General features: G+C 45.4%; 2 protein-coding genes across 14 annotated transcripts in view; one reads left to right on the forward strand and one right to left on the reverse strand.

Moving 5' to 3' along the window:
- The window catches only part of Prepl (prolyl endopeptidase-like), a 29,970-nt gene extending 25,604 nt beyond the window's left edge, over positions 1–4,366 (forward strand). For all 13 annotated transcript variants that reach the window (XM_087552490.1, XM_087552485.1, XM_087552487.1 and 10 more), the window contains 4 exon segments: positions 508–657; positions 1,019–1,142; positions 1,633–1,706; positions 1,958–4,366. In XM_087552490.1, coding sequence (XP_087408616.1) covers positions 508–657; positions 1,019–1,142; positions 1,633–1,706; positions 1,958–2,047 — 438 coding nt within the window. In that variant the 3' untranslated portion in view covers positions 2,048–4,366.
- Slc3a1 (solute carrier family 3 member 1) overlaps positions 2,578–12,124 on the reverse strand; it is a 33,612-nt gene continuing 24,065 nt past the window's right edge. Inside the window, exons 8-10 of the mRNA NM_017216.1 lie at positions 6,639–6,806; positions 5,638–5,754; positions 2,578–3,194 (exon numbers count right to left, since the gene is read on the reverse strand). Of these exons, the coding sequence (NP_058912.1) occupies positions 2,751–3,194; positions 5,638–5,754; positions 6,639–6,806 (729 nt within the window). The 3' untranslated portion in view covers positions 2,578–2,750. The remainder of the gene's footprint in view (positions 3,195–5,637; positions 5,755–6,638; positions 6,807–12,124) is intronic.

The following is a 12,124-nucleotide window of genomic DNA, read 5'->3' on the forward strand; positions in this document are numbered from 1 at the left end:
GTTTGCTTCTTCACCGTCCTAGTACTGCTTTAAGACCTCTCCAGCTCTTTGGGGTACATCTCTAGGAAGGAGTTACTAGATCAAAAGGAAAGCATTACCTTCATTTTTTAAGGAACTGCTATACTTTTTGCCAGTGACTACGATTTGCATACTTGCCAACAGTGCGAAAATAGCACAGCTTCTCACTCTCATCACCAACTTGAAATTTTCTGACTGTTGTGGGGTTGTCTTAATCTAGCAGCAGCAATGAATGCAGAGCTGTTCATTTTGTATAAGTAACAATAGGAGAAAAGGCAAACAAACTGAAGTCACAAGGTAAGTTCTCTGCGTTACGTAAGTGTCTGCTAAGGGTTTGAATGTTCTTCAGCCGTCGGTGAATTACCAGTGTACGAAGACTGGGCCGTCTTCCTTCAACCTGGATATGTGTTTATGCAGGAAGCTATTGTGGCGCTCATTTTACCAACCATTGAGTGATACAATGGTCGGTCTTCCTCCTTCTTTGACTAGGCCCCTTTCTTGGATGTTCTCAACACCATGATGGACACCACACTTCCGCTGACACTGGAAGAGTTGGAAGAGTGGGGGAACCCTTCGTCCGATGAGAAACACAAGAACTACATAAAGCGCTACTGTCCATGCCAGAATATTAAGCCACAGGTAGGGAGCCGCACTGCCCTCACTGGCCGGAGAAGACCACTGAAAGGGCACCCGCCACACTGAGGCCAGAGCTGGAGGGCTCTGAGGCTGTCCCCTCTTAGGACACCTAGCCATTCTTCCATGTCATGTCTACTCGTACTCCTTTCTGCCCCAGTGTCACAGCTCAGAAATGATCCCATCTAATAGGGTCAGATGAAGTCATGGTCTCTCTGGACAGAAAACGGCTGTCCCAGGTAACGGGTAGCAGGCACCCTACTGCTGAGGCCTGAGGACAGGTTCTGATGAGAACATCCTAGCATTGGGAACAGTGCTCTCCCGGGAGGACGGTGGAGTAACATGGCTGCACTTTGTTCTCTCCCAGCATTACCCTTCAGTTCATATCACAGCGTATGAAAACGACGAGCGAGTGCCGCTGAAAGGAATCGTGAACTACACCGAGAAGCTTAAGGAGGCCGTCGCAGAGCACAGCAAGGGAGCAGGGGAAGGTAGGAGGCTGCCTAACCAGGGACCCTGGCTAATAGCACTGCCCTCCGCCAACAGCGTGCTTCTTGTACAGACCCAACCATTGGCCTGTAATGCAGGGCCAGCTGTCCCTCCACTGCCCAGCTAAGTTCATGCAGCTGTGGCTGCCTTGCCTTGGTAGGAACAATGGTGGATAAAACACACAGCTGGACTCAAGGCACAAAGGCAGTGTTGAGTGTGACTTGGGAAAGCTACTCAGATTCATCTAGGTAACCGTTACTGAGATGGTCTGCAGCTGCTCAGGAACGAATGGTCACTCATTTCCATTAGCTAAGAATTGTTCTGGGGCTGGCGAAGTCGCACAGCACCCACGTGGCGGTCCACAGCTGTCTATAGCTTCATTTCTGGCCTTATTCTTTGTGCCTTTGCTGTTGGAGTAAAGTACTCAAAAGGGGCAGAGAGACGGGTCTCAGATTTCTGAAGATCTGAGTGCTTTTGTGTTAATCCTTTCAGGCTATCAGCCCCCCAACATTGTTTTAGATATTCAGCCTGGAGGGAACCATGTGATTGAGGATTCTCACAAAAAGGTATGTCACCCATCTCCTGTGTGCTGCAGAGCTCCTGGGAGAGCTGCTTCCCAAATGTCAGGCCAGGAGCATGAAGGAGGGGGAGGGCACTGTACCCGGGCTGCTCTTTTAGGCGAGGGCGCTCTCTGCTAAGGACTAGCTAGCTCTTACTGTTAAAGACTCCAGGGTTAGGGTCACTCGCATAAAGGAAGACTAGGGAGCCAGGCTGGGTTCTAGCTGTCCTGTCTAACCCTCACGTGAGTTTCTTTTAGATCACAACCCAGATGAAATTCCTGTATGATGAACTTGGACTTGACAGCACTGATGCTTTCGAGGCTCTGAAGAAGTACCTAAAAGTCTGAAACGCCGCTGCCTTCAGCCGGGACTGGAAACAATGGAAATAGTGATCAGTCTTATTTCCACTTGGTTTAGCGAAAGTGAGGTTTTTTTAAGTTATTATATAAAGTTTTAGAAGTTGTTTCTTTGTGTAATTTTGCTTCGTGTCCATATTGCTCCTACTCTTCCCACCAGCACACACACCCTAGATGAATCTGGGCAAGTGTCTCCAGCCATGCTCCTTCTGATGTAGAGAAGGGAGCCAGAGGATGAGGCAGGAAAACGCCAGGCCTCTCAATCAGTCTTTTTTTTTTTTTTTTTTTTTTCAGAGCTGGGGACCAAACCCAGGGCCTTGCGCTTGCTAGGCAAGTGCTCTACCACTGAGCTAAATCCCCAACCCCTCAATCAGTCTTTTAACAGAATTTTACAATTCAGTGGCCTTCCTCTCTGCTAGTGAATAGTTTTCGGCTCCGTGGCTGTAAGTCAGTCATCTTGCAGTTTCCACAACCCCACTCTAAAGCAAAGAGTAGCATCTTTATACATAAATGCTTTAGCATTTTGGGGGTAATCTTTTAAACATTTTATTGTCCTTCCAAACATTTGAGAATCTTACCTAAAACAATGCATTCGTGCTACAGAAATATCTAAGAACTGATGCCATTCCTGAGGCCCTTGCATGTGTGATGGCAAGCATACCAGACGCAGGGTGGCCACCTCTTACAGAGCTGCCTAGCACGAGCTATACAGAAGGTCCAGCACGCTGGAGTAGCATGCACGGTTGGAAATAAAACATTTGTCTCTGAAAGCTTTCTGGTGATGGAGGAGAGTCTTCATGCTGTGTTCCAAGATGAGCCCCTCTCCCTTCTCCAGAGAAACGGCATGGGTATCAACATCACTGCCTTTGGAGGCTGGATTGGTACTTAATCTTATTCTCAGTTTTGTAGGAACATCTGAAATAGTTTCCTGTAGATTTAGCACAGTTGATGATTCTCCAAAATTCAGAACCACAAGGAAGACTTTATCTATGCCATCCAGCTCCCTGGTGTACACAACAGAGTGATTGTCGTCCCTCAAAAGGCAAAACCAGCCTCTGCTGAGAAGCAGCTCTCTGGCATGGAGTAGACTCAGATCCTGATATAGCCTCAGTGCTGAGCTCGGCTGGGTTTTTTGGACCTGTTTTTTTAAAAAGAATATTCACACAAATGTTTTACTTTAAGACTTATCCCCACCCCATTCCCCCAGAAAAACCTTGCTTTCTTTGCCCTTTAAAATAACTGCCCCATTGTAAAGCGTCTGTAAATAGTGTGTCCTCAAGTCAGATGCCTGGAAGCAAAAAGCCACCACCACAGGGGACCTGGACTTGGTTCTCTCTGTAGGACACTGCGAAGGGCACTGTGGTGAGAAGTCCTGGGTCCAGCAGACATGGATGTCAGATCACTGGTGATAGATGTAACCCTGCACACTGCAGTGCAAGTCAGCAAGTCTGTGTTCGCTTTCTCTGTGCTGGGCCGTAAAAGGTAGCTTTCATGTCCTTAAGATGTGGGTTTACTTTACAGCTGCACAAACCTACCTAACGATGCTGCTTTCCCGCTCCTTTTCTCATAAGCACTTTCTGTCACCTCGTCCCCACAGGTGACACTGTCCGGCACACAACACCCTGTGACCGGGTTCACCTGCCTTCTGTCCCCTTCCTTGTAAGCATCACCTGTCTCGGACGTTCTCAAACCCCTTCCCTTCTACATTATTTAGTTAAGATAGATTATCAGACAGATAATTGCTGTGTCTAAGCGTATGTACATTCAATACATAATGCCAAATGATTTGTAGCTGTTGCCAAATCAACAGTAATGTTCCTCATGACACTCTTGCCAGCCTTGTCTCTGGGGTGGGGCTGTTGTCGTCTTTGGTATTGTGGTTCTTTCCCGGGAGATGTCTAACAATGCGTATTTAATGACTATCTCGTGGATGTTTAGAGATGTTCATTCTATCATCAGGCACGAAGTGTTCCTGGTTTGTGTCTGTGAGCGTCTGCGGCCGCTCACTCTCAGTAGCTTAGATAACGCATGTAGAGCAGTTTGGTGCCACTCGCTCACACGAGGGGCCCAGGACACTGCTCTCTTCTCCTTTCCTGTGAACTCGTTCTCTGTAACCGTGAGCTTGTCCCTTTCTCTTCTCCTTTCTCTCAGTCCTCGTTTGATGTATCTTGACGCTTCAGTTAACATCGTAAAGACTTGTGGGATTTGGTGGACTTGTCAGTGCTTATCACCGTTTGAAAATGCATTTCTCTCATATACTGCTTTCGTATTGAATTCTATTTTGTCTGCTATTAAATATTTCCAAGCCCACTTTTGTAAGTCATTTTTTTCTCTAGGAAATGCATGCCCATAGTATGGGCTTCAGCTGTAAGAAGAATATAGTCAAGGCAAAGATTTCTTCAGCCATCCCCGGTCCCTTCCAGAGACAAGACTGACAGGCTGGCTGGCTGGCTGGCTGACTCCCTCCTTTTTTAGGTATCATGAAATGGTAACCCTGTGCCAGTGCAAGCATCTATAGGCGTGTTTACATAAGGTGCCGTGGACCACCCTGTGCTGTGTTTATATGTCAGTAGTGCTCTCCATACTGGTGCATGCCTTTAATCCCGGCGCTCAGGAGGCAGAGGCAGGCAGATCTCTGAGTTCAAGACCAGTGACAGCCAGGGCTACACAGAGAAACCCTGTCTTGAGAAGCCAAAAAAAAAAAAAAAAAAAAAAAGAGTTGCCCTGCTCCTTACCATGCGCCATTCGTTCCCATGATCTAATGACTGAGCTTTCTGTTGGGCAGACACAGTCATTTCTAACACTTCTCTTGCAAACAGTGCCAGGCCTTGCATATCTATCATTTGCACATATGTAAGTATTCATAGATACAGATATGTATGAGTAAACTATCAAGTCAGTATAAACATTCTTTTGACAGCTAAATCACAAGCCTTCCATTACAGTGGCCTGCAGAATTGTTAATTATTTGTGTCCTTTCTTTTATCTATATCTCATATCTGGATTTTGTCCTACCTAATCTGAATACTTTCATCTTTTAACATGAATCCAGCCTATTTGCATATGTAATACCTTGTTTCAACATCCCCCTGAAGCCTCGTTTCATCTTTTATTTATAATTATATTATTCTTTTGATTAGGGATTTCTCCTTAAGAGAAATTGGTGTGGAGATCAATTGGTATGCAGTCCCCATCCCCTGATGTTTTAGAAGGTACACATTTATGTCTCCTATCCCTTAAGACTTAGTGAACACTTTATAATAAGTTCCAGAGAAAGGGTAGGTAGGCTTTCTGTAAAGACTTCTTAAGGAGTCCGTTATAACTGAATTCTCGGGCATAGACTGAAGAACTAAACACAATGAATGGCCTTCATTGGGGGAACTACTATAGTAGGCCATATTCCACCAAGAAATGGCCTCCAAACTCCTTACAACTTGAAAATTGCAAGACTCATTTGTGATCGATCCTAAGAGTCTCAGTCAGGGTTTCCCACGTGCTCGGGATGTTGGGAAGCCTCCAAGGTGGAGGAAGCCCACCCCTTGTTCTAAGTCCATGTGACACTGCCGTCCATCGACACTTACATCCACATTCACTGTGTGGTAGTCAGAGTTTGTGGGGAGCCAGGTGTGGTTGGCCTCAGTAAACCCCGCATTTGAACTATTGTCCCACTGCATCGGTGACTTGGAGAGAAGGGCGTTCTATGTTGAAAGACCAAAAAGAAAGCAAGGATCAGGTTATTAGAAGAAATGCATCTGGCCCTTCCTGACTACTTCTTGATTGCCCCCTCAGTTCTGAGCTCATGTCGGCACTCCCTGCTCTGATGGTGGAAGAGCAGCCTCGACATCCACAGACACGTCAGTGCCTGCTCTCGGTTCAAAAGGAGCCAGTGATTCACTCTTCCAAACTGAACTTCCACATGTTTGCAATCTACTGCTTGTTTAAAAAGTAGAAGAGAGGATCTTAGAGTACTCCACTAGCAATTCATGACACCCCATCCTCCTGTGATAAACTGATGTCAGAGTAAAGAGCAGCCAGACTATGCTGACCCTGACCTCTGCCTGCTCCTGTATCCGCCTGACGATCGTGTCTGAACACACACACACACACCCCCGCTGCCCAGAGTGAGCTACCAGTAGGAAAAGTTTAAATTGACCAAATATTAAGGACACTGCCACACAAGTGAAAGTGAGTACATAAATTAAACGTCAGGATGTCATCTCAGCAACTTGATGTGAGAACAGCATCCCCACACAAACACAACCACACAACGGTAACTGGGGAGACAGTGCTCTGACCACTTAGCTAACCTGTCAAAAACCAGACCTGAGTCCCTAAGTATTTCGGGGAGAGAATAATGAGAAAGTCGCTGGTCCTCTGAGGACCTGCAGGATCCTTGGCTCTGTCCAAGAAGCTCAGTTATGTGGCTCAGGAGGTGACATTTCAGTGAGCTCCTTGACCACCAAGAAAGCAAATAACCCTTATTCTCCACAGTGGGAGAAACGTGGCCAAGACTTCAACAGAAGCAGCAGTGGGAAGTTGGCAGTGTCATGGAGGCCCACGGCTAAAAGCCCATCATACTTACAGTGTCATAGCGCTCGTTGAGGTTTGTAATGGAAATATCTCCCATCCCTATTTCTTCCCCATAGTAAGTTATGGGGGTTCCTGGGAGTGTGAACAGAAGCATGTTCATGGCATTGACATACTCGCTCCCTACTCGAGAAGTCAGCCGAGAAGTCTCTGGTCCGCCAATCTAAAAGGCAAATAGTTTTAAGAGCACACCTCTACATGCAATTCCATGAAAGAATTATTCCCTGCTTGAAATGGAAAGTCCCCCGGGCTGAAGGTCACCACAAGAAAAACACTGCTATGGGGAAGCCCAGAGGTGGGTCCTTAGCCCACCAGCTGCTGAGCTTGTGCTACATTGGTTACTGTGCTGACTAGTGTTATGTCAACATGACGAAAGCAAATGTCATCTGAGAGGAGGGAACCTCAATTGAAAAAATGTCCCCGTGAGACTGGGCTGCAGGTAAGCCTATACGGCATTTTCTTAACTGTTGGCTGATGTGCAATGGCCCAGCCCACTGTGCACCCACAGTGCCATTCCTGGGCTGGCAGCCCTAAATCCTGTAAGAAGGCAGAGCTCTGATGTACTTGTGTACCTTAATCCCAGATTAAGTACATCTCTGTGTGAGTTCCAGGCCAGCCTAGTCTACAGAGCAAGTTCCAGAACAGCCAGTGAGAGAGAGGGAGAGAAAGAGAGAGAATAGGTAGAAAAGAAAAAAGACAGGGACTGTGTGTTTGTTGTTTTTGCTGCTCCCCCAGCATAGCTGTAGCCATTTTGGTCCATGCCTGCCAGTCATTGTTACTGACACAGGAAAATAACTTGACTCAGAGCAGGGTATAAGCTGACCACATACCTTGTTCTATTATGAGGTTTCTTCTTGGAAATATCACAACCATAAGCTCCACTTAGGACCAACCAAAAGGCCAATTAGAACTGTTCTGTCTAGCTAGCCAAAATAGCTGACCACTGGGCAGCACTCTCTGCACCTGAACATGAGCTCATGGTAGGTTTTTCCTATATGAGCTGACCCTGAGAAATATTCATGGTCACAATCATTTCCCAAGTCTGGTCTGTGGCCCTGATCAATCAATCTTGGGGTGCGCGTTCAATAACTATGCTTACTAGACTGAGGCTGGAGTCTGAGTGATTGGTGCTGTGATTCCCAGACTTCAACAGTTTTGACATTCTAACTCCAAAACCAGTTTCTAGAGGCAAGTTGGGAACCCAGGGAGAGAGCTCAGGTAGTGCCTGTTGCACCATTGTAAGCCCTGAATTTGATCCCAGCATCCATGCAAAACAGCACACCCTAGTGACCCCATCACTGGGGAGGCGGGGGAGACAGATCCCTGGGGCACTGGCCAGACAAGCCAGCCTAACTGGAGAGCCCCAGGCCACAGAGAGAGACCTCAAAAATCAAGGTGCACAGGCCCTAAGAAGCAACAACACCCAAGGTTGACTCTGCTCCTTGTACTAACATGCACACAAACACACACATACATACACACATGTATGAACATGCACACACATATATGAATTTGCATACATACCAAGACAAAAGGTAAGTTAATTCTTACAAAGAAATTTACAAAACTGGGCATGGTGACTTGTGCTTGTAGTCTCGAGGCATAAGATATAGATCCCTCCAGCCGGGGAGGTCATGAATTTGAGATCAGTGTAGACTACATAACAAGACTCTGTCTTGGAAAAAAAAAAGTGCATAGTCTAAGCTGACATTTTCTGATGTATTCTGTAACTGTATATGATTTCCATGTGGTAAATGCTCGGGTTGATATCAGAACACATGAAGCTTACGAATGCACCTGATGACTTCGCCAACGGGCCGGATCCAGTGGGCAGATCGAGCACAGCACTTTGCTGCTTAAAGAGCACGTTCTTATCCCCTCACACAAAGGGGTGCCAACGACTGTGTCCATTTCACAGATGAAGGAACGTAGAGAAAGGGCAATATTCAAATTACAATATGCCAGACAAACGGCCTTTGGCTGAAAACTTGATTGCTATAATCTGCAAAAGGAGGCATCTTTCTTTTTCCTTAAACTGCTAAGGTAACCCCCATAATTGTATCTTTGTGAATCATTAAAGTGATTCTCTAGTTTTATGGCCAGAAAACCCAGTCATCTGCTGTCTTCTTCTCAGTGCTCTTAGGTGTTGGGCAAACTGATTTCTGAAGTCGTCAGACACAGATTAAGTTCTTCCTTTTCGGAGTCGATATTGCACTGTCTTTTCCTGAGTAACTCAAAGAGGAGGACACATCCTCTTGACCTCACAGACTGAGAACAATCCCATGCACCTATGACACTAGAAACTGTCAAAATACTCTTTGTAACTGCTAAAACAACATCCTAAAAGCTGTGACATCGGGGTCCAGACAACTGCCAGAATATGGGTCAGAAAACAGCTCCTGAAGGCAGGGACCTTCAGGTCACTGGCGAAGCACATGCTCGGCCTACGTGAGGACCTGGGTTCAAACTCCAGCATCACCAACAAAATGAATCAATTTTTAAAATCTCCCAGATAAGGAAAATGTTAGCAAAAACTAAAAATTCCACATTTTTCAGAATGCTTAAAATGAACTAAAGGCAATTCCACTGGCAATTAACTTATTCAGCAAAGAACAGTGGGTTTTGTATCAATAGTGTCTTAACTTTCCCTAATTCCCCTCTGGTTAAGTCCATGATATGCTCTACAATCTCACAAGCCTCAGCTGAAAACAGAGGGGTGACAGCCTTGGGCAGAGATGCATGGGTTTAACGTTCAATGGATGCTGCATTGTCTGGAAACTGCTACTATGTAAACTTCCCGGCAGCTCACTTTCCCTTGATTGTTTATCTAAGCTAACTCAGGATTAACAATGCAAACAGCTGGAGTCTCATTCCTCATAACATTTGTGACAACATTTTGCCTTTGTATGTCCATAACATTATACCATCCGAGGCTAAACTAAGGCCCAGAAGAACCAGAAGAAACACTTGGGGAGTGATGTCATAGATGCCCAAGAGAGGTCTGCAAACCTTCCTTTGTATGAAGAGGTCCTCCAGCATCCCAGACGGCCCTGGAAGACTCTGTGTAATCTTTCATCTCCACTGACTTAAGGCTCAGCAAAAGTAGACAGTGAAGACTGAAGCAGAGTTGTGAGGTTGTGCTGGAAGTTTTCCCCTGCACACAAAGAACCCCTCAACAATGGCAGGGAGATCCTCAGTTCACGGCATCTCAAGACTCTCCCCAAGGCTGGAGAAATGGCTGAGGGGCTAGTGGCAAAGACTGGAATTTGGCTCCCAAGGCCGCTCACATCTACCTATAACTTCAACTCCATGAATTGAACACCCTCTTTGACCCCCACAGGCACTGGACTCATGCTCACGCACACATCAGACATATACACATACACAGAATTCAAAAAATCAAAAGAAAAATGTATTTTTTAAAAGCATCTCCAGTTATTAATTTACAAAGCAGAGACTTCTCTGGCCACACAAAAACAAAGAACACAAACTTCATAGAACACATCTAAGAGACAAGACAACAAACACTACACAAAAGAAAAATACCATTTCTAGAATTACCCTATTATACCTCTATGTAATATACTGTATTTTATACTAAAATAACAGGTCTCCCCAACAACAAAACCCTGACATGCAAAGTAACAAAAATATGGCATAGCATAAATATGGGAAAGTTGATGGAAAATGTTGCTAAGACTAAAAAGAAAAAGAAAACTAAACCAAAATTTTAAAAATATGCCTTTAATGCAAGAGGAAGGTGAATCTCTGTGAGTTCAAAGCAGCTCGTTCTTACAGAGTGGTGCCAGGACAGCCAGGGCTACACAGAGAAACCCTGACTAAGAGAGGGGGGGGGGGGAGAGAAAGAAACAAATAAACAAAGAAACAAAATTAGAAAAGAAACACTGAATTATAAAAATTTTTAAAAGACTGTTATACTGTTTAGTTTTATATATGTAAAATTTATAAATGACATGAAAAACACTTAGGCTTACTAACAAAGCCTTTAAATCACGTGTGTGTCACATATATGTCATTATATGTGTCATATGTATGTGTCCTCCCTATACATGTCCTAAATATGTGTCATATGTATGTGTCCTCCCTATACGTGTCCTATATATGTGTCGTATGTATGTGTCCTCCCTATACATGTCCTACATATGTGTCATATGTATGTGTCCTCTCTATACGTGTCCTACATATGTGTCATATGTATGTGTCCTCCCTATACGTGTCCTACATATGTGTCATATGTATGTGTCCTCCCTATACGTGTCCTACATATGTGTCATATGTATGTGTCCTCCCTATACGTGTCCTACATATGTGTCACATGTATGTGTCCTCCCTATACGTGCCCTATATATGTGTCGTATGTATGTGTCCTCCCTATACATGTCCTACATATGTGTCATATGTATGTGTCCTCTCTATACGTGTCCTACATATGTGTCATATATTTCCAGAGACCTTAGGCTGTAGCTAAGAACTGCAAGCATGAGGATCATGTCTCACACACACGAATACAGATAATTCTGAAAAGAATCGACTAGGATGTTCGGAGTTGAAAAGCACAAGGACAGAAACTGAAGTTTCCCTAAGAAAGCCTGACAGTTTTGAATTGCTAGTGGCCTCAGAAGGCTTGAAATCGGGTCAGCTGAAACAGCTAAGCTGAAAACAAGGAGAAGAATGGGGACAACTGAGCAGCATTTCTGAGGCCTGTGGGACATATCATGCACAGTGTGTGCATGAAAGAAATCTCAAGAAAAAAGGGCCCAGCAGTTAAGATTCACAGACCATAGGAAGCTCAAGAAGAAGAAAGACCACAGTGAGGATGCTTCAGTCCTACTTAGAAGAGGAAACAAAATAATCATGGAAGGTAGAGGGAGGGAGGAAGGGACCTGGTAGGGAGAGAGTAGGGGGAGGGAAAAGGGGGGCAGGATCAGGTATGGGAGGAGACAGGGGAGAAGTACAGAGGGTAAAGAAATTGAACTGAGATGTAATAGCAGTGGGGGATGGGGGAGTGGGGGTAACCACTACAAAGCCCCAGACACCAGGAAAGCAAGAGGCTCCCAGGACCCAGAGGGGATGACACTAGCTGAAATACCCCACAAAAGGGAGGGAGAACCTGTTGAGATCATATCCAGAGGTTAGGCACAGCCCCTGTTTGAGGGATGGGGCTACCCACCCATCTCAAAAATATTAACCCAGAATTGCTCCTGTCTAAAAGAAATACAGGGCAAAGAGTAGAGCAGAGACTGAGGGAAAGATCATCCAGAGACTGCCTCACCTGAGGATCCATCCTATCTGCTGACCCCAAATCCAGCCATTATTGCTGATGCCAAGAAGTGCTTGCTGACAGGAGCCTGATATAGCTGTCTCCTGAGAGGCTCTGCCAGAGGATGACAAATACAGAGGCAAATGCTTGCAGCCAACCATCAGACTGAGCACAGAGTCCCTGATGGAGGAGTTAGGGGA

The sequence above is a fragment of the Rattus norvegicus genome, chromosome 6 (genome assembly GCF_021556685.1).
Source record: "Rattus norvegicus strain SHRSP/BbbUtx chromosome 6, alternate assembly SHRSP_T2T, whole genome shotgun sequence".
Classification (NCBI taxonomy): domain Eukaryota; kingdom Metazoa; phylum Chordata; class Mammalia; order Rodentia; family Muridae; genus Rattus; species Rattus norvegicus.